Source organism: Capra hircus, chromosome 21 (genome assembly GCF_001704415.2).
Source record: "Capra hircus breed San Clemente chromosome 21, ASM170441v1, whole genome shotgun sequence".
Taxonomy (NCBI): Eukaryota; Metazoa; Chordata; class Mammalia; order Artiodactyla; family Bovidae; genus Capra; species Capra hircus.
The window spans coordinates 46,274,777-46,300,795 of record NC_030828.1 but is presented as its reverse complement, the minus strand read 5'-3'; the positions used below and the strand labels follow the sequence as shown (position 1 = coordinate 46,300,795).

At 44.5% G+C, this 26,019-nt stretch overlaps 2 protein-coding genes across 3 annotated transcripts in view; one reads left to right on the top strand and one right to left on the bottom strand.

Moving 5' to 3' along the window:
- Positions 1 to 3,939, top strand: part of SLC25A21 (solute carrier family 25 member 21) — a 528,456-nt gene extending 524,517 nt beyond the window's left edge. The window contains exon 10 of the mRNA XM_005695244.3: positions 2,654 to 3,939. Within this exon, the coding sequence (XP_005695301.1) occupies positions 2,654 to 2,715 (62 nt within the window). The 3' untranslated portion in view covers positions 2,716 to 3,939. The remainder of the gene's footprint in view (positions 1 to 2,653) is intronic.
- On the bottom strand, positions 3,944 to 24,814 carry PAX9 (paired box 9). 2 transcript variants are annotated; one of them, XM_018066320.1, is made up of 6 exons: positions 24,491 to 24,814; positions 23,310 to 23,524; positions 19,978 to 20,371; positions 18,609 to 19,235; positions 15,558 to 15,700; positions 3,944 to 7,163 (listed from the first exon to the last, which is right to left on the bottom strand). In XM_018066320.1, the coding sequence occupies exons 3-6, from the start codon at positions 19,979 to 19,981 to the stop codon at positions 6,909 to 6,911; spliced, it is 1,029 nt and encodes a 342-aa protein (XP_017921809.1). In that variant the 5' UTR covers positions 19,982 to 20,371; positions 23,310 to 23,524; positions 24,491 to 24,814; the 3' UTR covers positions 3,944 to 6,908. The 2 variants fall into 2 exon arrangements, with proteins under 2 accessions (XP_017921809.1, XP_017921810.1); XM_018066321.1 differs by lacking the exon at positions 23,310 to 23,524.

The following is a 26,019-nucleotide window of genomic DNA, read 5'->3' as shown; positions in this document are numbered from 1 at the left end:
TTCTTGCTCCTGCCTCAACTTCGCTTGACAGAGAGAAAAGCAGGAGGACTACTCCATGAACAGCCTGGGCCACTCTCCTCGCAGTCGCCTCTGGGGAGGGGAGCGGGGGAAACTGCAGCCCGGCTCTCACCTTCCTGGCTCCTGTCGGCGGCGTGATGGTGGAGGGGATTGGCTCGGGGCCTTACCTCAGGATGCCAGCCCACAAAAAGCCGGCTGCCATTCCCACAGGGAGAGTCAGCTGCCTCTATGTAAATAGATAAGAAAGCAACTGCTGCAGACTCTACCACCTGGGCAAATAGTCTTGGATTATAAGCAACCTTGTGAATAAGTACAGAAGTATGCACTAGACCACACAGATTTTTTTTACCAGGCCACACTCACCTACTTAGACATCCTGGTAATCTTCCCCCAAACCTTTGCCTGCTCCTCCCCCCCTCCCTTTCCCCTTCCCTTTGAACACCCGATGTGCCCCTCCCTGCCACACTCGCACACGTGCATATTTACGTTGAAATCTCAGCCTTTCTGCCAACCTGAGATAGAGAACAGCAGTCTGTAAATTAAAGCTGGTGAGCAGTTCATACTTTCATATATTTAGAAAACACTTTTACAATTCCCAGTCCATCTATCCCAGACTTCCTAGGCATTTAAGCATGGATTTTTGCTTCACATTTGAGATTCAGACGTCTTATTGGTCCATGTATAAAAATGAACTCAGTCATAAAGAATATTGGTGATTTTGTGGAACTCTCTCTGCAAGAATGTGGTGTTTTTCCTTCACCACACAGTAAAAACCTGCTAGTTAGACCTAGTATTAGAGAAAATCATAGGACTGACCCTCCTCCAGCATTCTCAGGAGGCCATGGGCCTGAAAAGGGAGAGTGATCAGGGAGAGTTTAGCTAAAATGGTAATTGACTGGAACCTCAATCCAAAACTCTTAAATAATCTGACCCCAAGTTTTGTTAGAGGCTTACAAATGTTCGGTTGGCTTTTTAAATGTTTTTGCATGAGGTGTCCTGCGTTGCTATGGTGTTAAATCCAATGAAAAGGGTTGTTGTGAACATACTGTCCAGGCTAAACAGAATTGTGAATAACTGGTCTCCACTGTCATCCAAAACATGCAAGTCCTACCAACCTCAAAGCAAAGAAAGTCGTAGAGAGGAAGGTAAGACTTAAAGATAAGAGTTTTGTTTTGTCTTGTTTTTGAGAGGAGAGAGACAGTAAAAAAGAAAAGCTGGATGAACCTGGAATTCTCATCCTTCATTCTGGAGAAACATCCCAACTTATATACAATTGTAAAGGGTAAAACAACTTAGTTTTATAAGTCTTAGCAGCTCTCTGTGGCTAATGATCAGGATCTCCCAGGATAGGAGAATCTTAAAGTCTGTGGTTCAGACTCCAAATATCACTAGGCTGAAAACTTACTCAATTCTGTGTGTTCTTGTCTTACACTGCAAACAGTTAATAAGAGGAAATACAGCAATTACATACGTATGACAACCCTCTGTAGTGCATCCCTTTTTGTTTGCCAGAGCTCCAGGAGGGCTACAGCAGCCAAGATGGGGCTAATAGAGTATCTTCATGGGTTAAAAATGAAAATTACAGGCAGATAATTATCTTTGGCATAAGGTTACACAAACATGTGCAGCCTGTAGATTAAAAAAAAAAGCATATGGCAATGCGTACAAAATAAGATGAAAATCAAGTTCTGTTTCTTTCTGTCAGAAGTCGGTCTTCTGTTCACATAGCCAAGTCTTCTCTAAGATGTGCTCTGGATATTTGTCCACATTTTGATTTTGTAATGCTGTTCACATAGACACGTAAGGACAGAGAACATCTTAAAGGGCACAGGATGTGTGCTGTTTACCGCATCAGAGAGAACACAAAAATCATTCACATACACGTGCTTCTAACGTCTAGGTATCCAGCAGCCTCAGTGTTTGTCTTCCTATATCGTATTCCTGTTGACATATTATATAGCAAGCGTTTTTGCAGCCAATTATATAACTCTTCCCTTCCCAGATAAATGAGGGGTCTTATGACACTCAATGCAACTACCAGATTTTCAAGTGCAATCCATAGATGAAAGGAATGACGGCAACAAAAGGAGGTTGAAAGCTGGCTACATTTTGAAATACAGATTTTAGAAGGACTCAGAAGCTATTTTTCACATTACAATCCAATCTGAAAGCTATAAGAGAAAACCAGGCTCATCTATCAAGCACCATCTTAGAAATGTCCTTGTTGAATGCAGCTATAACAATGCTCATTATAAACTGGAAAAAATAAATCCTTTGCCTACATATGACAAATCCGAAGGTTTCTGTTCACGGGAAAGTCACATGCCCTTACATGACTAAATGTGTATTTATTTACTTTTAAAAATTAAAAGTGCCTGAAAAAGAATCTGATGAGAAATGATGAAGGTTACAGAAACTCATGGGGAAAAAATGTATTTGGAGGCTCAAGATGGTCTTGATTTTGCTCTGAGAATTTTCCACAGTAGTTTTCTGAAGTCTATGCATTGGAGCTTGAGAACTGATGATTCTGAATGGCTTCTGCCTGATAGGCTGCATAAGACTCAAGGGGATTCAGAAACCCAGTGGGAAAGACAACACAATTTCACAGGGTTAAAACTGCTCTTTTCTTTTCTAGGTGGTGCAGTGATGCTGCTGGTTTATGAATACACCTATTCATGGCTTCAGGAGAACTGGTGATTGCCTACGGTGTATTTTCCCCCCTTGTGAAAATGGATTTTCATTACACAGCACCATCAGGAGGCGAGAATATCTATCAGTTAAGCCCATACAATGATAAATTATAATTATACACTTAGATACAATTGTAAAGGGTAAAACAGTGTGCTCAAGAACAGAACCTATTTGATACTTCAAAAATTATCTCTAGACAATTTGAAACTGTCGTTTTAATCATATCCTTAAAACTATGAGGAGAAAATTAATACTGTGAAGCAATGAAATATATAAACTGAATATAGAAAAGTAGCATGGAAATTAGATATATTCCATAAAAACAATACAAATTTTATGACCTATGTTCCTCTTACATGGCTTTGCAATAAAAATTCATTGTATTGATGATTATTTTTTCCCAAAAGGTAAAGAAGTGCTTATAAGTGAAAAAAGATGCCAAAATTTAAAGTTTTTATAAGGAATTAAATTCTTCCATAAATAGTATTTAATCATATACATGGAAAATGTTTCTGAAGGGTACTAAAATGGCCTTTTTAAAATTTCATGTAAAATGTGAATTGTTGGTTTCCTTTAGTAATAATATACATCTCATCTGTATTTTCCTAAACCTACTTTATATTTTGCACTGTTGGTTAAAGCAGATCATATTTTAAAATTTTGATATTTGAAGTCTTTTGTGACAAAGATAAAACATGAAACTATACGAAACTACTTTTCTTCACATAGTTCCCTTTGAAAACAAGTTTTAATGCTGAAATATGTTCATGTTGAATCACAAATCTGAACTGCTCCTTAGGCCTGTTTGTGCTGTATTTGCATCAGATACCTTTTCTCAGAATTCTTACCTATGCCATTTTTTTTTTAAGGATGTTTAGAATAAACTATATTTCTAGTTTACTATTTTTAAGTGATGGTTTCAGATGTGAAGTCTACTAACTTCAATGTTAAAATATGTATTATGAAGGAGAAAATGTTTCAAAAGAGAAGTACATTCTTGGCATTTCCAAAGATGCCTGTACTAACATGCACTCAAAAAAATATCTCCTTGACGTTGATGTAACGAAGCTTAATTTTATATCTGCATCCTGAAGTGATGCTCCTTCAGTAGCTTGAGTCAACAAAAATATCTGCCTGTTCTAGGATGACACCTGTTCGTAACTATAACCAGGAGATCTGTCTACCATGAAGCTGTGTCACTAAAACATTTTGAAAAAAAATGAAAGATAACATGGTAATTATTACTTTTTATTAATTTAGAGCATTTGAAGTATAAAAATAAAGGCTTTTGACATACTGTATATACATACACAGCCTTCACTTGTACATCCTTTCCAACGTGTTCTTTAATTTATATTTCAGCCCAGTACTTAATAAGAGGGTCATTAAAAGTAGGACAAAACAAGAGAAGTAAGAGTGTGTCTATTGTCCAACTGCATTCTATCCTTGCAGGTGATTCTATCTCTTGCATCCTGTGAGAGAGAGCACTGCCTCCACAGAGGCCATGAAATTGAACCTTTAACCTCTCCATGTGGATAGGATGGAAAAGTATCTGAAGAGTGCATTTGCCAGGTTAAAAACAACATTTTTATCCCCTAAGAAACAGAGGAAAAAAGTCAATGTTAACCAATAATAATAATGTTTTTAAAAATCGAACAACCTCATCTCCCCTCCCACTTTCCTTCTCTCATTTTTAAAAGTAGTTTTAAATCATAGTGTGCTTTGAATAGCAAATTGTATTTGGGCTTTCTCTTATCTTTTAAAAATTTACTCCATGTGAATTCACCATTGCTAAGAAAAGGCCTCCGGGGGGAAAAAGAAAAGGAAACCTTTTATAGTATTAATATTAGATTTTTAAAGATACAAGAAATCAGGAAAAAATTATAAATAGCATATTAACAAGAGACTTCTTAATTTAGATGAGGAAAATAACATTTAGTTGTATTTCCATACAAATTATTGATATATTTTAAAGACTCCTAATAGCCTCCTAAAAACATCTGATAAGGAATAATTCTGTACCTTGTGTCAGTTTTTCTGCATGGCAGGAGAGTCCTTGTACCGTGTGGTTTTAAAGTTTCCACCAAATATTGGACTGGTATTTTGTTCCATTTGGTTTATAGTTCTATTTTCTCACCAGACTGGGAACTCCAGATGTCAATAGGAGTTTTACAAGATCAAAGGAAGACTAGGGCCCTGAGAGTTCATCTGCTCCTTCTGCTTATTCTTCTCCTGAAGTTATAATCCTCTGTTTGTAGCACTGAATTTCGGTTGCTTTAGAAATAAATGTAGTTCAAAGCTCTCTACAAGATATCTGCTGCTTGAAAAAAGCAGTTCCTCGAACATAACTTGTGTGTCAGAAATCTGCTTACTGTTTATATCACAGTGATTTGAAAACCTGGCTCATCTAGCCATCTGAGTTGTAAATGAGGCCATGAACCCAATGTGACAGAAGTGGGTTGCCCCGTGGGCTGCGCACAGCCCGGACAGGAAGAGAGCAAAACCACCTACCATCCATATCTAGCGATGGGCCCTGCTAGTTATTGCACAGAATCAACACCAAAAAAAGAGCCCCACTATATATTAATTTCCCAACAGATGAATTGTACCAACGTTTTAAAAACATATTTTCAAGCCTATATTGCCAAGCAGGAAGAACGTTCAAAACAGAAGAGATTAAAACTGTAGACTTTTTTCCCAAGAAAATCAGTTGTTTTAAAATATGAAACATAATCACATGCTCTCTCTTACACACACACAAACATATACCCCTCAGTTCTATTATTAACATTAAAGTGAAAAGCAAATTGATTTCAAAAGATCCATCAGTTAAACCATGTCCTGTAGCTCCAGAAATGAATAAAGGGAATTTTTAAAAATTAAATAGCATCTGTATTTCTAATACCATCACCAGTTTACCTACACGAGACACATGCTTCTGTACAACAATGTAAACTTCACAGCAAGCCGTTTTTACATTCATTAGAGCGGAATTTTTCCATTTTCTTTAAATTACAATGTAATTTTGGGCTGCGATTGCTGAACACACAGGTAAGCCAACAATAACAGTACAATTTAGTTTCACAGTGGTTTTCTTTAACATAAAGTTCATTTTAAGTGTCTTTGCAAAGCATTTCACATTAAACTTAAGTTTCTAAGTGACTTCCTTTAGAGCCTCGTTCAGATATTTCCACCCTCTTGTCTTTATATGCTTGGCATGTGTATTGTTTGACTGGGATACAGAATGGGAGACTGGCTTGTTTTATCTGTGTTTTTGAGTCCTCTGTTGTAGAAAGAAAATGTCCTTCATGAGATGTCGAAGCCTTCACTGCACACACAAAATCTGGGGCGAGTCCAGGCCCAGGAGCCTGAGCAGCCCACCACCAAACAGAGACAAAGACGTTGCCGGGAAGTCACCTTTGCAAAAAGAAAGGGAAAAAAAAGAGAGGCGGTGTGGGGGGGGTGGGTAGTAATGGGGAGGGGGTTATCCCATGGAATGAAAACACAAATGCACCATCCAGAGTCCGTATTTACAAGCTAATAGAAAATATAAACATTATTGTATTTGGAACCAAGTCAAAACACCAGGAGGAGCTAAATTCAGATATTGCTTAAGTTATACATATATTTTCCAACAAAATAGGTCATCTGTTAAAAATAAAGGATCACTCAAGTCAATTATTGATTGGTTTCCTAATGATGAATTAAGGCTTATTTTATTACCTTATTTGATTAGAGGGTGTAGCATAACTTTTTCTATATGTATTTTCTTTTATTGATTTTGCAGAATCTCAACAATTGCACGTCTCAGAAGTTCAGGTTGATTTAGAATAAATATACACATGTGGTTTTACCAAAGACTAGTTTGAAAAGTTCCTTAAGCCCTTTGAGGGGTGCAGGTTTCTACGTTAAGAACAGTGCGTGGGCAACACGAACGTCTCATCAATCCCGAACATCGCTTCTGTTTTTTAAATCCTAAAGTCATGTCAGGCTTTCTGTGAGAGAGAAGTTATGGCGAGAAATATTTAAGTGTCATCAGCACAAAGGAGGTGAGTCCATAAAGCCAGCTTTCCGGCAAAAGGGTTGGAGGGCAGAGGGGTGGGATCCGAGACCAGGGAAGGCGGGGAGGGTGTGCCGAGAGGGAGACTCCTGGGGGAAGCTGCTGCAGACGGTGAAGCTGCTGCAGACAGAATCTCCCATCAGAGCGCGGAAGCTGTGACAGAGTGGCTACCTTCTCGAGCTGCCTGCATTCCCTTGAATGCCAGCGACGCAGGAATGTCACAGTTGTGGGGGGAAAGTGGGGTGCCACTGGCATGTTGCCACCCATGTCCAGCAACATAACCAGAAGGAGCAGCGCTGTAGGTCATGTAGGGCGACACTTGGGCCGGGGTAGGATAAGGAGCCATGCTGGCTGCTGACACAAAACTGCTTACAGCTGGGAGACCGTTTGGTGCCTAAAAGGAGTCGGAAAAGACAAGAGGTGAAAATAATCACATTAGAGTGGCTGACTTTTCCCCAGTTCTTAGAAAAATGCAGAATGTAAGTTCTGAGTAGTAACCGACAATATTCTGACTCTACCTTCTAATTTCTTTTTTCTAAGATTTGACTCTGTTTATATTCTAAATGCATTCAGTCTTGCTACTTAAATGTATTTTTTCCACAAAGATTTTGAGGAGGCTAAAACCAGAAAATCCACAGTATTTGCTTTTGCTACTTGGAATTATAGGAAGGAAACACAAGGTGAGGAAAGAATTAATTGTGATTAAGTACTCTTAGAATCCGTTCAGCTCCCTGTCTGCCTTTGTCAGCTTTCCCCCACACTCCAGTTTTGTTTGGCTCTTTTGTTGAGATCTTTGTGAAGGGCCTGGTTGGTGTACTTTCATTTCCAGTAAAGAAGGGCAGAGTGTGGGCTGTCATTTTAGAAACTCAAAATGAGCATGACCTTTGTTGAATAAAACACGGCCATATTTTAAAACATCACGTTGAAAATGCCTATTGGACAAAGGACATGCAAAGATCAGGCAGTTTGTCTATAAGGGTTTTTTAATGAAGATGAGGGAGGTATTTTTTCCAGAGTTATTTTATTAGAAAGGAAAATGTCAGAATATGAAAGGATTACATATGCATGGTTTTGAAATTGGAAAATTTGCTTGCAAAAGTTTTACGGCTCTGTGATCTGAAGTTTTAGAAGCCACGTGGATAAATCTCTTGAAATGAATTTAAATGTAAAATCTTAGTTTGCAAACAAAACACAGCAACTCTGGCAGGCAAGTCTGCCTAGAAACCTTGGCATGCGATAAATTATTGTTGGTATCGTTACTATTAACAACACCAAAAACACCCTGATTTCTAATCCTGATTCTGGCATGAATACTCAGCACCCTTCTTCAAGTAACTTAATTTTCCCCCTTCAATTTCTACATTGTTTAGAAATAAGGAAAATGCTATTTCCTGGTGGTGATCTGAATAAATAAACATATCGCCATATTTCCTAATGAAAATATAATGTAAATAATAGAAATATAATTCATAAAACCAATCAATCCTTAGAGGTAAGAAAAGCAGACATATGTTGGATACTATTTCCAATTCAGTAGCAACACAGAAATTGTTTTCCACTGTAATTCATTTGGTTATTATTTTTACTTCCATGTCTATGAGAATGCAACAGTGGGGGGGTCTCAAAAATTATTTTCTCAATGTAGAGTAATGCATGGAGTAAAATATATACATGGATGTGATTTAACACTGCTTGTGAATTTCTGTCAAAATAAGAATAAAAGTAGAGGGGTTAACTTTATGTAGTTGGTTCTATAAGAACACACACCTCGTGTTCTTTTTTTTTTTTTTTGTCAGAGTGCTTGTTCTTTGAAAAATGGGGAAGAAGAAAGGAAACTGAGGTTTACTGAATCTGTCTTATGGCTCAGGCACTAAGAAATACCCAACGTATTTTATCAAATAATTAGAACTGATAAACTGTAGCTCATTTTAACCTGAGTTTATAATAATTACAAGATAATTTATAATGAGTAAAACTCTATGTTTAATTGCAATTAAAATGTGTTACAAAGGATGATGTTCTGATTTTTAAGAAAGAAGCCACTGCACATCATTGTTGAATATAAATGAAATCTTATCCTCTTTTTATACGAGAATATAGATTAAGGAGTTTAGCCATTTACCCTAGGTCAATCAATCAGCAAGTCCATGGCCATGTGTTAAAAGAAGTCATCACCCCTTCTGATACAGGATTCTCTGCAGCAAATCATACTGTTTATCCGGGACAATTAAGAGATACGATTTCATTTCAAACCAGAGCATCTTTTCTGGTAAAAGATTCTTTCCTCTTCTAGAACCTGACACTCAGTCTTAGGCCCTAATTCTGTTTCGTAACTTCTAAAAAAACCCCTCTTTTTCCTGCTTTCTGAGAATGGCTCATTAGAAAATGGCTCAAAGGACAAACACTTTAAGGCTCTCTCAGCAAATGAGTATGAAGATCAAGAACTGGCAACCTGCAGAAGAAATTTAGCATTGCACACAGATTACATTTCTGATCATCATTATCTAGAATCTTCCCAATAACCTAAAAGAAATTAGTTTGGAAAGGAATTGCTCCAGCTCAATTATGGAAAGGTGTCTGCATCTGTATCTGGTCTCTTCTCTTCTAGCATTAATTAATATTTTATACACCAAGAATCATAAAATAAGAATGTTAAGACTAAAGTGTTAAGGTTAAAATTACTTTAAAACTAACCAATACTTTTGCTCAACATTTGACCAATACATGGGTTAGATATGTAGTATTATACAGAAACAACATATTATTTAGCAACACAGCAGAAAAAAAATGTATTGGTGAATTCTGTTTTTCATCACAGCTAAATTTTTCCTACTCATTCTTTTTTCTTTATATATTTTTTTCTATCATTCAACTTTATAGATCTCTGTGAAATACTTGCTTTATCATATTCCCCTTTCCCCTTTCCTTTCCGTACATCCTTGCTGCTAGAACCACTGCTCACTGATGTTACCCCTTTATTGGGGGCGCTTCAGCTCCTCGAATGTCATGTCTACAATCCCTGACGTGGGTCCACTTCTTTTTACCCAGAGATGTTCTCCTAAGAAGCCAGGCTGGAGTGGACTCTCATTTTAGATAATGCTCCTAGGATTCGTGGGAAGTCAAAACATTGGATTTAAGCTCACGTTACCATCAGGTGCCTTATTTATTCCATAACTACATTTGTTCATCAACTGTAAAAAAAAAAAAAACCCACAAATAATTCTTTCCAGATTTGTCCATTTTCTATTAAGGCACCAAATTTATTTTTTATGTTAAATATTTCAAAGTTCTCTAAAACCTGCAATATTTTTAGAGTCATTTTAGTGATGCAGGCCCCGCTATACTGCAGAAAGGAAGGTTGGGAAGGAAACCTCAGAGAGGTTTGACCTCCTCATCGTTAGAAGGAGGCAAGGGAATGCTCAAGATTTTGCTTTAAAAAAAACCAGAAATCTTTAAACAGTATAGAAATAGCTCTTAGCTTTCACTCAGGTTAAATTATGACCTAGATTTGGGGTGGAAAAGTTTTGTCTTAATTTCCCTTTTTACTTTTAAAGTTCATATTAAAAAAATTTTTTTAAACGGCATAATCAAGATGAGAGAACAAATATGCTTTAAATAAAATGTACCTGCCACCGTCACCATTCATTCCAGTGACCCAATAAACACATCAATTTTCTCACTATTTATTTTGAAACATGACATTAGTAAAAGATATAAATCTCTACCAGGTAAAGTAATTGTTATTTATGAAGCAATAATTGAAAGAGTAAAATTTTCCACCATAAAGGAAAACAACTACAGGTAGCATTGATGTTTGTTTATTCTTTCCAGTAAAAGAGTACATGACTTAAACTTCCCAAATCTGTTTAATGTTTTCAGTGAAGGGCATGTAATTAATCTGAAAAGCTAGTTAGGCTGAGTAGAGACTACCAAATGTACACCATAAATATCATGGGAGCAAACATGCTAAATTACTCTATTTAATTGGATTGTAAATATGATTTATAAATCGACCAACATATGGAATCCCCAGGGAAGAGTAAACAAATTTTCCAAATGAAACCCCAGCAATGGGCAAGTAATGGAAATCTCATTTCTGAAAATGACTTTACCTAAAGATTCCATAAATAAGACCTCAATCCATCAACCCCCTTTTCATGTGGATCATGTGGATCTTCCATGGAAGCCACGAGAATCCTTTGCTCTAAAGAACTGTACAAGGGTCCTCCCTAAGGCAAACTATCTTCAACCTAATTTTGAGAATGAGATTTACTAATACAAAGTAAAATAGACCAAATTGTATACCCTGGAAAAAGTAAGTTCCTTGTTTTGTTGAATGTTTCCAGAAAAAGACAGATTTTATCCCACTGACATTAAACAAAAGAGTCCAGGAAAAAAATATGTTAATATGCAATGTATTCTAGTTACGGTTATCACAAGAGTGAATGAAAGTATGACTTTTCATTGTGTTCTAAAATGTTACACAGATTTGCCAGTTTTAAAAAATATTTTCAAATGACTATGTTGAGAAGCTGTATTGGCCAAGAGTTAGACTATAAACAGTCTGAGGACAGGGTCTTGCCTTTAATCATCTCACATCCCTACAAAATGGGACACATTATAGGTGTTTCACAATCACTTGTATACTTAAGTTAGTGCAGGCTTTTGAAAGCAAACAATGTGATGCTCTTGCTTTTAAAAACAAGAAAAAATAAACAAAAAAACTGGGCACCCTTTATCACAGAATAAGCAAAATGAGTAAAGCTGTTGAAAAGGTACATAAAAGTTGTAACCTAGCTATTTCATTACTTAATTTATGGTCATTGCATTTATTCCCCTCCCCCCACCACTGACCCCAGAGAAAGGGGAAATGCATTAGTTTCCAAACACTCACAACCATGAAAAAAACTGGTATGACAACTGTCTGGCAACTAGAGGTTATAGACAATTCCTCAAATTCTGGGAGTTGTCTACTCAACATTTTCTTTCTTGAAGAAAATGCAAATAGTAGTGCCAAGTCTTCAATCCACAATCTTTCATCCACTCATCAGCCCTACCTGGTCCTTCTCTTATGATAAAATGAGCTTACGCTGGCTTTATAAACTATTTAGCACAAAATAACTTTATTTAAAATGAAGAAAAATCCAGGGCAACTTCATTATATTTAAGAACAGTATGTCTACAAGGACAGTCTGTCAAATAATGCACTAGAAAATTATACTCAGGCAATACTATATTTTAAATATAATGTACAAATGAATGTTTCATAAGAATTTCAGATTATGTCTCCAAATTAAACTCTTTTCACATCTCATTTAACTCTGAACTTTTTCTTAAGTTCAAGTATTTATAGACTATTCTCCATTCCTGATATCTCAATTTGTAGCTAATTTTATATTAAACTTACTGTCTGAGTTGATTTCACTACTCCAAAATAAAGATACTCAAAGCTTATAAATCCACCATTCAGATTACTTGAATCAGAGTACCAGATATTCTTTTTTTTTTCCCTTGAGAAAGTATGCCTAACAATACAAAGAAAATTTCAACACCTATACAACTGCTTATGAACTCTTTAAAAAGAATGAGGCAGTAATTCACTAAGTACTATATAAAAGGGTAGATATAGTCCAACCTCATGTTTCTCTATATGTTTTGTTTGTTGTTGGGTTGTATTTTTTTTTTTTTTTTTTTTTTGCCATGCAGTTGCATTCAAGAGAGTTTTATATTTCCAACAGAAAAGAACCAGCCATTAGGATCCAGAGAAACATTATTGTCATTGAGAGTTAAATGAGATTAAAGAGTTCAAGCCCAACATTAAATGTAGGTGAAAAAAGTAAAAATAAATATCCTTTTTCTTCTATCCTCAAAGATAGACAATAAGGATTTCTGAATGGCAATATAAAATATCAATTGCAATATAACAGTAATGTGTACAACAAGTTTGAATATTCTAATGTTTTAAAAACAAGATAGATGTGTGCATAAGGTTCTAATTACTAGCAACTGGGCAACTTTCTTTGCAGTTTAAGCTGAAAACAGAAACTCTAGATTATAGTAATCAATAGAATCTATGATCAATTGTTGGTAATTTTACAGGTATATTCTGACAAAGGATTATGCTCTAAGTCCTATGATCCTGAACTCTCAATTTCCTCCTTTATTAACTAAAATGAAACCGAGATCATATAATAGTGTGCTATTTAATAACAACCATAAATACCATAAAAGTATTATGGGCAAAAATCTTGAGAATTTTTTTTTGTCAAAGACTTTCAATTTTTGTTCATAACACAGAGAAAAGTATTACCCAGGTTTACACTAGGATTGTAGAAACATACATATGCTGATAACACTTTGAAAAATTACCTTAATAAAATTACCCTTCAAATATTTGTAGGAGAAATGCATATATATATATATATGGAATACACACACACACAACACACCTTACATTTCCAAGTTTGTTGATGAGCAAATTTTAATGTATAACTTTACCCTGAAGGAAATTAATGTCTAAACTCCAAAACTGCTCACAAAATGATACATTCTAAGTATATGTGTCTACTTAGCACACCTTCAGCATTAAGCACTATTTTGACAGCTATAATAGAGTAGCTGCTGACTGAACTGAACTGAACTGACTTAATTATGCATGGAAATTTTTCAAGTTTTGAAATTTTACATCGTTTATAGTATCTTACAACATAGCAATGCAGAAGGTTAGCAGATTGCCATTAAGAACTTTCCAAATGAAAGTTTGATACAAATGTCTTTTTGTTCAAAAATTTTTTATTTTTTCTCAAGCATTTAGAACAATGCTTATTGGCCACTTGTTTAAATTACTCATTCTTATAAACCTGATCATTTAGTGATTTGATAGTCACTGCATAAAATGTAATGGATTTTTAATGTTCAGAAAATACAAAGTAGACTACTTAACACTGTTCTATTTTTATTTTAAATTGACTGGTTTCATTTTGAAGTGTGTGTATTAACCATTTCTAAACAAGATTAAACACTAGGTCTCTAATTCAAGGGAGTAAAAATAAAAGTAACCCTAAAGATTCTTGGATTATGACACTGCTTTATTTATAAACTAGGTTCATCAACTCTATGTGGGAGATTTTTTTTTTCAGCTCTATACTTCACAATGTTATTTCAGGAAATGATGACCTAATAAACATTACTGAGCACCTATTAAATGCTTACTACTCTATATGCTGGGTGCTTTATAGACACGCTATTGTTTGTAACAAAATACCTTGACACTTTCTATGAACTCCCTGATCAAAGTATATTGTGACAAAATAAAAAACTGCTTGTTTTTAAATCAATATCTAAGCGCCATTTCTATCCATAGGCAATATTTAATGAATACTTAAATATTTAATGAATATTTAATGCCTATTCTATCCATAGGCAATATTTAATGAAGACTTATGTGCCCCCTGGTTGTATTATCACATTGAAATTTCACACTGCTTGAGGTTGGGCCTATTATTTCCCTGTTTTATAGATGAAAAAACAGAGACTCTAAAAGGTTAAATAACTTGCTTAGGTGGCAGTGGTGCCATTGAACATAAAGCCTCTTCTGTACTACCTGCTCTTTTGCAGAAGGTGGTAATGACAAACTTTCTTATCATTTCTCCTTTCGAATGCTTTACAAATAGAGAGTCAGGAAAGGGACCCTCCTTCCTTGCTATTTTCTGTGATATTTGTCATGGGAGAGGTACTAATATCTACGGCATTCTGTTTTAACAAAATAAAGGAGGGAAGAGAAAGTGGAAATGGTGTTTGTTAGAGAAAATAAAGACTAGGATTTTTTTTCCCGAGTGAATAAGAGCTACAAGTTCCATTGAGTGGAAAAAACTGATTATATGAAAACATTGAAAGTTTTAAGATTTCAAAATAATAAAACGAAAACTGGGTATTTTGAGACTCTGGAATAGGAGTTTGGCATGAATAAATTTGCAAACCTACATAGGTCTGTTCAGAGAGAAGGTCCGGCTTTGTTGTTGTTTGGTTTTTTGAGAGCTTTGAACTCCTGACTCCACCGTGGTGATGAATTTAGACTCAAAACTCTGGGGCTTTTGTTGTTATGGTTGTTTAGCTTTTCTCAAGGAAAAGAAAAAACAACAACAACAACACGGGGTGTTTCAAGTTTTCTTTTGGAGAGTCGAGGGAGGGACAGAGGGAAAGAAAAATTAAACGGTCGACAGCCAGTCCGTATAATTTGAGGTTTTCTCACTAACCTCCCTGGAGAGATGACGACGTGACCTTTAATCGGGGCGCGGGAACTGTCTGAAGTTTCTCTGGCTGCCCTCCACTCGCGGTCGCGGGGCCCGCCACGCGCGCCTGTGCCCGCGGAGCCGCGGACCGTCCGTGCGGGAGGAGCCGCGGCGCCGCGCCCTCGGGCGTGCAGGCCGCTCGCCGCGCGCAGCTGGGAACCCACGGCCGCTCGCCTGGCCCCTCGGAGACGCGGTCCCGTCCCGGGTGAATGTGGCCCAGACTCGAGCCGCGGAGAGGGCTCGGGGCGCAAGCAGTTTGGCCAACAGGCCCCGAGGCGCTTCCTGGGCCGCCGCTCCGGGGCCCCGGCCGCGGGGTCGAGGCCTCACCCCGCCCTCGCGCGTCTGGGCGTCGTCCCGCCCCCGGCGCCCTGGCCCGGGGCTCGTGGCCGTCACGGGGAGGCGGCCAGGGCTTCCCCTCGGTCGAGGCTCCGAGAGGAGCCCGGGCCTCCGTCGCCCAAACCCCCGCGGCCCACCCGGCGGGGCCCCCGCCTCCTCACCTGCGCGTATTTGGCTTCCTGCTCCAAGGCCCCCTTCTCCAGCCCGTTGACCGCGTGCGGGGCGGCGGCGGGGAAGTTGCTGCGGCCCAGGCTGCTCCACTCCTCGACCTTGGGGCTGTGGTAGGGGGAGCTGTCGCTCACTCCTGGGGGGAGGAGGAGAGGCCGTCAGGCTGGAGGGCCGACCACGCGCCCCCTCCTGAGACCTGCTCGGAACCCGCGACCCGCGAGCGCCGGGGCCGCGACCTCGGTCGGCCCCCTGCCCTCCGCCTCCAGGGGGTGCGGGGCCCGCCTCTCCGGCCGGCAGCCCAGGGCCCGGCCCAGGTGACGCCTCGGAGTAGGCCTCTCCCCGCTCTCTGCCCCACGCCCGCGGGAAGACATTTTTTTTTTCTTTTTTTAACCGGCCTTTGATTACGTCCTCCCATCCTCGCTCCCCTGGGGAAACGAGTGGAAGGAATCTGAAGTTTCCCCCGAATTTTCTTAAATCGGGGAAAGAACGCGTGAAACTGGACTCCCCGTTCTCCCCAGTACTAACCCAGGGTCGACTGGGGGGAGAAAGGGTCGTGCTGGCCTAACTATGCCTGTTCTGGCGCTCAGAAACGTCCAGAAAGTGTTCACTGTGCTGTGCGGATCTAGTACTTAAGTCAACAGATGAAACAAAAGACCTGTAAAGTCTTCTGCAAACAAATGACTAAAGGATGCCCACAATATACATGCAAAGCATGAGTGCATAGGTGTGTGCCTACCTTGTGTGTGACTACCCTTCGTGCTCTATCTCTACACATTAAATACTGAGGTTATGTGCATATGACTCAATAAACAAACAGCACAATTAACCACTGTAAGTGCCACCAGTGTCAGAGGTAAGGTCATAGGTTTACTTTTTCAATGAAACAAAAGGTTAGGAAAATTAAAGAGGAATTAAGTGTTTCGGAAAAGAGGTAAAGCTGTCAACTATGCTTTATGCTCTTTATAGAGACGCAAAGAAAATTATATGATGTAAACCGATCACCACAATACCAACAGGTGTGCATGTTAAATCATCGGCACCTTTAAGTGAGCAAGTACAATTTTAAAGAGAAGATATTTGAAAAATAGGAGCAGTTCGTCTTTGGGACCCATGGGTGGAGGTCGGAAGTTTGACAAAGCTACTACTACGATCTTAAACACTTCCATCTGATACTGAGCTTCAAAGCAGGGCAATCATTTTGAGGGAAGATCATTTGTAGAAATAATCATTTTATATTCACAGATTTGTCAGAAAACAGGTTGTTTAAAGCTGGCACCCAGAATCAACAATATGTAGAATGAAGAGTTGCTTCTCTCCATAATCTAATACTTTTCCAACTGACATCTGGTCTGATTGTAGGTTCCCTAGGGAAGAAAGGTTTTCTTTTCAACTCTGTCAGTCTTTTTTCACTATGCCTCCCCCTCGCCAAAGAATTAAGATTGTGTTCCAATTTGCACCAGGAAATAGTATTTTGGCCCAGAACTGCCAGTCTTTCCTTGCCTTCCCAGACAAAAGGCAATCGGTGGGCACAAGCCTGAAGTTATCTTAAGAAATTGAGATCCCCCTGCGCGCCCCCATTTCTGCTGATCTCACACTTTCCCATGAACAGGGGCTTCCTTTAAATGTCAGTGAGGTCAGTTTATCCTATAAATCAAGGGCAAACTCTCTCCAACTAAAGCTCCAGCCAGCTCCAAATAACAAAAAACTGGGCCCTTAGAAGGATCCTGTAAAGTCACAGAAAACAAGAAGATGAGAAATCAGGGCTATGGTTAATTATTTAAAAAGATAATTGTGCCAATGTGGTGGCAACTGAGGAAGGCAGGAAATAATTAAATGAACTATTTCCCCTTTTCCTATTTAATTCCCCCCCCCCCCCGCCCCGCTCTTTTTAAAGTTTTGGTTGAGAAATTAAGAAGATGGGCTCTTAATCTCTGCATTATTTAAATTCTGCGTCTAGGGCATTTTTGACTTTGTTTTCTCCCTACTGAGAAAGAAGTTAACGCTGTTTTGTGTTTTGTTTTATTCTGTTTTAACAACGCAGTAAAAGAAAACAAACTCGGGTCTCCTGCGGAAGCCCGACTGAGCATAAGGGCGCGGGGAATCATCCTTAGCAGCAGAATAAGACACAACACGCAAGGTCAAGGGTGAGAAAGGAAAGGAACAGTGGGGTGGCACCACTGAAAACGTGCAGGGACGGGATGTCCACTAGCATTCCCTGGGCCTGGCGGACCCTAAAGAGAAGCGGCAGGCGCGGGGAAAACGGAAAAGAATAGAAGAGAGGACAGCGTGGAATCGCCGTGCATTTTCCCTTCATTATAGCGGTGGTTGGCGTCACTTCCTAGGATATACATGTGCTAAAATCTGTTAAGGTAAAAAGTGTCCGGTGGCGGGGAGGAGGAGAGCGGGGGAAAGAGAGAAATAAAGCAGAAAATTAGTCCCAGAAAGAGCAATGCTCTAACATGCAAGTTACTAATAGTAACTTCGGGACCTCCGTTTCCGAGGAAAATGAAGTGAAGCATAAGAATGAAACCAATTAGGTGACATTTGAACTTCCTGCCTGAGCAAATTTGGTCTGATTGCCAGAATGCAAGAATACTGCAATTTCTACAGAGTCCCCGACTCCCCAAACAAGCTGCCCGAAGCCGTGTCTGCAGGCGGCAGTTCCACGCCCGCTCGGGCGTCTCAGGCTGCGCCCCAAGTCCGGCCCCGGCCGCGCTCTCCAAGTGAGCGGGCTGGTCCGAGGCTGCCGCGGCGCGAGAGGCGGGGGAGGGTGGAAAATGCGAACCATGTGTTGGGGATGGGGGATGTTATGGGTCTGGTAGTTTGAGATGAGGCAGTAGACTGTGTGTGGCAAGGAAACGAAGGGCATGAATTTCACGTTAATGAGATCAGGACACCCCCTGGGAGGACTCCTGACGTTTCCAAAGGGAAACGTCTCAGGTGGTGGGACAGACGCGGGCCCCTGGAGGCGCAGATGCGGTAACCCCTGAGAGGGTGCGGAGCGAAGCTCTGCACAATCCCATATCCGGGCCCCGTGCCCTTACCTTGGTCGGTGATGGAGCGAATGCCCAGGATGTCGGTGACGGAGTGCGAGGAGGGCCAGGTGCGCGGCATGGCCACTGAGCCGGGGATGGCTGGCACCCCCGGCGGCGTGGGCACCTTAGCGGCGGCCGCCGTGATAGGGCTGGGGTATGAGTAGATGTGGTTATAGGGTAGCGCCGGCTGCGGCGCCGGTTGGTGCTGCTTGTAGGAGTCGTAATGGCCCTGTTGGGCCAAGTTGCCGATCTTGTTGCGCAGGATGCGGCTGATGGAGCTCACCGAGGGCACGTTGTACTTGTCACACACGCCGTCCGCCAGTAGGCGGTCCCTTATCTCCCAGGCGAAGATGCCGGGGTCTCTCTGCTTGTAGGTCCGGATGTGCTTCACCACGGTGGGGGTGGTGACCCGAGGCTTGCTGCCCCCAATGGCTCCTGGCAAGATCGAGCCTGTCTCATTGTAGCGAGCCAGGATCTTGCTGACGCAGCCGTGCGAGACCCGTAGCTGGCGGCTGATGTCACACGGTCGGATGCCCAGTTGGGCCAGCTCCACTATGCGAAGCCGGATGGCGTTGGGCAGCGGCCTCCCGTTCACGAATACTCCTCCCAACTGGTTTACCTCCCCAAAGGCTGGCTCTGCAAAACGAACACACGGCGCGCGGGGACGCGCACCCACAGTTTGGGACAACCGCTTGCCACTCGGCCTCCGCGCGCGTCAGGGGGCAAGACGGAGGCACCCGCCTGGGACTAAGGACTTTCACCAAAACCATAAGGTCTCCGAGCCTTGAGGAACGGCCTCAAATCACCGCGGTTGAGTCAGACCCTCCTCCCTCATTACGGCAGTGCCTGCGGCCGATACAAGCAAATAAAGTGGTGAGACGCAGGGCCTCTCCGAGTGTTCAGAAGCCTCCGAAGCAGGCGAGGAAGTCGGTCTTGACGCTGCAAAGCGGCTCCTTCTCGCCCACTCGGCGCTAATGTCCTTGGGCCGCTCCCCCTTGATCCCCAGCGCCCCGCCTAGGGACCTGCGCAATTAGACAAAGTCTAGGTCTTTTTTTTTTTTTTTTTCTGGTTGGCTTTTTTACCCTGTGTACGCGAAACAAAATTTGGTCCGCCACCGGGGCGCGGGGCTTGCTGATGCCACCGCTCCCTAGTCTTGAAATCAGAAAATGGCATCAACAGCAGCAACCCAGTAGCCAGCGTTCAGACTGAACTGCTGCGAGCCGCTGACCCTTAGCGTGTTCCTACAACTTGTAGGAACACGAGCAAAGTCAATAAGGAGAGTGTGAGCGCTCAGTGGTGCGCTCCCTCCCTCCCTCCTTCGCCCGCTCGCTCCCTCCCTCCCTTCCCGGCTCTGACAGCGTACCCCGCCGCCACTCACCCATTGCTCCGAGCAGTACACCAACCGGGCCCCAGTTCCGCACTCCCAGAAAGAAACTCTTCGTGTGGCCTTAGAGGCCCGTCGTGCTGCTGCCCCGGGCCGCCGGTGCCTCGGCTTCTCCCCGGGAGGAGGCGGCGAGAGTGCAAAAGGAAGGAGTAAAAGGAAGTCTGTGCCCCGCTGAAAGAGGCTTGAGTTCTGCATTTCAATCTAAGCAGCAACGTGGGCTGGGCTGAGCGGGGCCGGGCGGCTCCGTCTATCACTCACTAGGGGCACGCCCCCAAAGAGGAGGGCCCGGAGGCAACCTGCGTGATGATTGGTTTGGCCCGTTGAGCGACAGCACAGTCCGGGAAAGTTCTTCCGCTGTCTCTTTCAATCTCGCTCTGCACCTGGGTGACTAAATACAATGAAAAGAGGTGTTTGACACCTTCCCAGGGGCAGCGCAAACAGCAAAATCGGGCTCTTAAAAATGCTGAATAAGCAATCGAAAGCTTTTGGTCTGAATACGAGAGACTCGAAGGGAGAAGGGGCCGAGAAAAGTTCTTTGGGGGGAAGGCAGACATCTCAGAATTTAAGTTAAAACTCTAGGTGGGAGGTGAGCGCCACCGTCTTTCATGGTGGCCATGGTGAGGGTTCTTAGAATAGCCTGTCATGCAAGCTTCAAGAGGTTGTCAAGAGAGGATGGCTGTTACCAGCGGATCTTACAGTACTACATCCTACGCCGGGAGACCAGAGCGCAGGTGTGAGAATGTAGGCCGTCGGAGAGACAAGGAGCATAGGGGAGACCTAGCCAAAGGGTCGCAAAGAGTCGGACACGAAACTGAGCGACTAAACACGAGCAGGAGCCAGTTACTCCAGGTAGACACCGCTCTCCTCGCCTGGTGACTAACTCCCCACAACAGTCTCTAGAGAGTTCATCCAGGAACAGGGGGTCAAACATTAGCCTAGGCTCCAAGCAGGAACGTAATTACACGAGACTACAGCGAGCGCATAGCCAACTTCAACCACTGACAGGCACGGGGCACTCTCTGCGGAACCCAGTGCGCTGGAGAGCTCAGCCATGTTGCTGGTTCGCTGGCCCTTGGTGCCAACGACATTCGCCGGTTTTCCCCCACCAGTGAACCACTGCAAAGGGCTTGTGTTTAAATATGAAACATACTCGTTCCTAAGAACGTGAACACCGAACCTGCACGTGCATGTATGTGATTCCCTCATCTCACTAGCTGCCAGAGGCCCTGCAGTTAAGCCTACCTTCCTAATTCATGCTAAGTCTAATGTAAAGTGTACAGTAGTCTTTTTAGCAGTCAAAGTTATTCACATTTTGAGTATGGGTTTATGGAGAATGCGAATCAAAATTAAAAGCAAGGCGGGAAACATTTTTAATGAACCTGGGAGTTTGCACTGCTGCAGGGTCGAGGCTATTGACACTGCCTCTTGACAGCCATAAGGTTACCTCCTCTGGTGCGCAAAAGTTTCAGTCCTGAGGGATGGGCTCTGGTTTACACATAGGGAAGCTGACTGGGCCCCAGTCTAGGCCAGTAAGTGACAAGAGCCCAGGAAAACTCATCATCAGCTGTGCTTTTTGAAACGAGCAGTAATCTCCAGATCCTCACACTTCCATAGCAGGGGTGCACTCTTAGTTGAAATGTACAGGTATGAAGGATTTGAAAGATAAAGGAACAGTGAAGTCAAACATCCTTAATTCTTTACAACCAGCTTCTTGTGGAAAGTCCCACAACTAGACATACTTGAACCTGTCTGCCTTTGCGGTTGTTGTTTCTGTTTCAATTGTTTAAAAGCTCCAAGTTTGACTTGACAGCCATTTCACCAGGGTCTGATCCCCCAATACCTGTTACGTGGCATCTACATGTAGTACAGGTATTCTACAACTCGGAGGGCCTTTGTGGATCCCAAATTTGAAAAGCAGCAGATCGCTGTGGGGCAGTTTGAGTCTGCGACATCTGAGGGGAGCATACGATTTTGCCTTAAGCTTGTGCGAAGGAATGAACGTGCTGGTCATCTTGATCCAGAGTTCCTCTGACTCCTCTTCCCTCTCACCACACCGAGTAGCGACCTCTGCGCAGTCTCTATGCCCAGTCCAGTGAGGGCTTCTCGGACTTTTCTGGGCTGTAATGTCGATAAACATTAGAAGGCCGATCGCCTTCTAATTGGCCAAGATCCAGTGCCGCAGTGTTCTTCTTTACAGGGCTTTAACAGTTCTGCAGCACCAGCCTGGCGTGATCCAGAAACTCGTATTGTTTGGCACTCTGGCTAGGAGGACCTAACACACAACACCCTCTCGTTCGCCCCCAAATCCCTCAGTTTCCTCATATTTCCCCGGACTCTCCAACCGGTTTGGGCTTCCCTGGTGGCTCAGACGATGAGGAATCTGCCACAATGCGAGCGCCCTGGGTTCGATCCCTGGGTCAGGAAGACCCCTGGAGAATAAAATGGCAACCCACTCCAGTATTCTTGCCTGGAGAATTCTCGGGACAGAGGAGCTTGGCGGGCTACACGGAGTCTCAAAGAGTCGGACATGACTGAGCGACTGACACACACGCCAACAACTTGCTGCTGCCTCTCCACTTCCACCTGTGGTCGCGCGCGGTCTCGGCCCCCTGCTCCGCGTCTCTTTCGGCCCAACAGGCCCTCTAACGCTGGCGAGAGCGGATCTTCGACACTCTCAGCTCAGCGCATTCCCGAGAACGAGAGAAGAATCTTGTTCGGGAGCGCTAATTCTCAGCGGCAACCTGAGGCCGGGGCTCGGGGGCAAGAGGAGTCGAAGCTTCAGGGGACAGACAGAGGCGCCCAACCCTAGATGAAGGAGCTGATGCAGACTCCTCCCTCCCCACCTCCCTGCCCGGACGCACTCAGAGCACTGTGGCCAGGTAGCCTGAGACCCGGCGAGAGACAGTGACCTAAAACGGAAAAGAGGGTTTGGTGGTGTGGGGCGAGGGGGAGAAAGAGAGAAACAGTAAGGGCCAATAAGCCTCGACTGATGATGAGCGTAGGGATGCAGAGAAAAAGGAAGGGTCAGTTGAGGTCAGCGCCCTCTGGTTACTGCCCCCTCCGAACCCAGGAGATCACACAGAGATCGGAGGAATTTCGGCTAAAGAAATTTAAGACCAAAACACAAGTAAGTCCTGCAGCTGACACAGGCCGGGAAGAAGCCAAAAGCCCTTCCCAGGGCGCTGTCTAGTTCTCAGAGGAGCGACCGTCCTCCGGGTAAATATTTACTCAGTGGGAGACTAGAAGCTGGCTGGACGGGAGCGTATGAAGGAGGGGGCTTCGAGGGGTGGAGAGACTCCGTACGCTCGACACTGGCGGGGACAGACCTGTGCACGGGCCCCGAGGGGAGTCGGGGCCCGGGAACTTCAGAGACGGCCGGGTCCCGACGCGCGGCTGGGGAACTTAGCGCGCCCCTTTGGCTGGACTCCTTCCCTGCCCTTGCAGGCCCCGGCCAGATGCCGTAAAATCTTCATAAATCTGTCAGCGGTCCCAGTGCTTCGGGCGATCACCTGCGGCGTGCCTCTCCTGGCACCAGCGGGGTCTGGGAAGAGATGCGGGGAAGGAACTGGAATCTGGATCCTTCCGAGGCCGCCCCCGCGTGGCCCTGGCAGACCGCGCCCGGACCCAGGCGCCACAGGCTGTGCGGGGAGTGCGGACCCCCCGGCTCTCCAACCCGGACCGACGTCCCGGGCGGCTCCGCCTCGCCCCCGCTTCCCGGTCCTGCAGGTCAGCGACGACCGCAGATGGGACGGGAGCGCGAGGGTGGGTTGAGAGGGGCGTGTGTATGTGCGGGAGAGGGGTCCTGCTATTCTCAGGCGCTTTCAGGGAGACTAGAGTTGCCGACGAGAATGTTAAGAAGAGATTCCTCCAACCTGCCCCTCTGCCGGGAAAAGACAGGACCAAGAGTGAGGCCCAGGCAACTACTGCCGCCTCTCGCCCTGCCCAGGGGAGTTTCGGGGATCGAAAGCAGCCAGAGTCTGAGTTCGGGGATGGGTTTTAAAAACACAGTTACTTCTTCCAGTCGTCTGAGGGAGAATACGGTAGAGGCAAGATCTCCGATCCTGTTTCCCCACGGGAGCTCCTCTTCCTGGTAAGTGAAGGATTGCACGCCTCGTAGAGAGAAAAAGAGGCCAGACTTCGGTCCTCACCAAACTGCGCTGTCAACGCCCGGGCCGCGGGTTCCAACCCGGATCGGCCCGATGCTACGTTCCGGCCGGTAGGGTCAGCGGCCGCCCCTCCGCCCACTGGACCTCCCAGTGTCTGCTGCCGCACGTGGCAGCCGGAAGCGCACCGGGTGCTTAAGGAGAGGGAGGGTCCACCCTGGGCCGCGGGCTGGACCCTATCTGAGCCTGGGACCGCGGGCGGGGTCGGAGGCGGCGGCTAGAGGGAAGAGCCAGGGGGAGTGGGAGAGACCGCCTGCCCGGGCGCTCAGCCTCAGCCAGGCCAGGGTAGTGGTGGTGGTGGTGGTGCTGGTGGTGATGAGGGGAGGGGGTGTCCAGGCACTGACCTGCCAGCCTGTACTTCGCCGGGCTGCGGACGCATCCGGACGCACCCGCCCAAGTAGAGGCCGCTGGGGCTCCCAAGAGGAACCTGGAAAGTTCTCCGAAAGTCTCTAAGGCCTCCCCGCGTTCTCGCTGCCTTCCGGCTGCTGGTGCTCACGGTTCGAGACCCTTTTCCCAGAGGGCAGTAGCCCGCGGGGTCCTGCGGGAGCGCGGAAATCCCGCCGCTGGCCGTGGGATCCGCCTTGGGGCTGCGAGCGCTCCTCACCCGCTTTCTCCTTCCGAGGGCAGGGGAGGGGCTTGTTGCCGCCTGAAACCCGCTTTTAATTCTCCGCCTGCCTGTTTCCGATCACCCGGGGTTGGTTTTTCTGTTTGCACACTCCTTCTGTTACAATAAAAACAATCGACATTTCTTTTCAGTTTCCCCACATTAGCGTCACTCAGTAATTGTTCTCCACCCCTCTTCCCCCCGCTTTGAAGGCAAGCGGGATTGCTGGTGCCCTCGCATTGGAAGGTTCCTGAGTATATAAGCAAACCTTCCCTAAAGACTTTAAAGTAAAAATAAATAACGGCCCGGGAAATTGCTGTGACCCCAACATCACTTTCTGAACGCAAATTACACCCATTTTTCAGTTTTCAACAGCGGAATTGTTTTCAGAAGGACGGCGCGTTGCCCCCATGTGATATGGTTATATTTGTTTATTAAATCCACAAATGAAAGAGAACACATTTGGGGGGCAAGGGGCAAAACTCTTGGCTGCATAGTGGCAAGTGCGATCGAGGATCGGATCCCCGCTAGGGGCACGAGCAGGGCGGAGTCCAGCAGAGACGCCGGGCTGAGCGTCCTGCCCAAGGGACGCTTCGACCTGCCTGGTTCGAAGCATCTGTAGAAGCCACAGAGCTCGGTGACAAGGACACTGTCCGAGGTTACTCTACAGCCTTGAGCAGCGCTGGCTAAAGAGAACTGCTGCTGCCTGTGGGAAGAATAGGCCTTGGGGGTCTTTAAGAAGGCAGTGGGGCTGCCTTATACTGAAGACCCGATTGGCCTAAAGGTTCCTAGGAAAGATAAACGAGAACCAGGCCGTGCCTGTAAGCCTAGGTTTCGGATCTCAAGCACATACAAACTCTTCGGGTCCCCCACCAGGGTCCAGGTTTTGTTGAACGCAGCGTGGTTGGGGTTGCCTGCTGGCTTCAAAGGACTGCAATCAATGTGCTCGCCAGTCTTGGCGCTAAGCAGTTGCGTTCTTCTCGTTCTCAGGGATGCAGAGAACCCGGACTCGCTCACTTCTCGGTCCTCTCGTCGGCGGGGCGGGGGGAGGGGGGGATGCGGTGCAGTTGCCACAGTGTCCGCACGAATTGCCTCGGATCCCCTGCAGCGGATCCCGTGAGTCCTCACACCCAGGCAATGGACAGGGTGATGGGACCGCCTGGCGCCGTGCGGTCGAGATGCGGGATTTCCAACCTGTCGCCTTCTCCAACCTAATCCTACCACTGATCAGCCCCGCGCTGACCTCGAGAACGGAGACTCACGCTACAC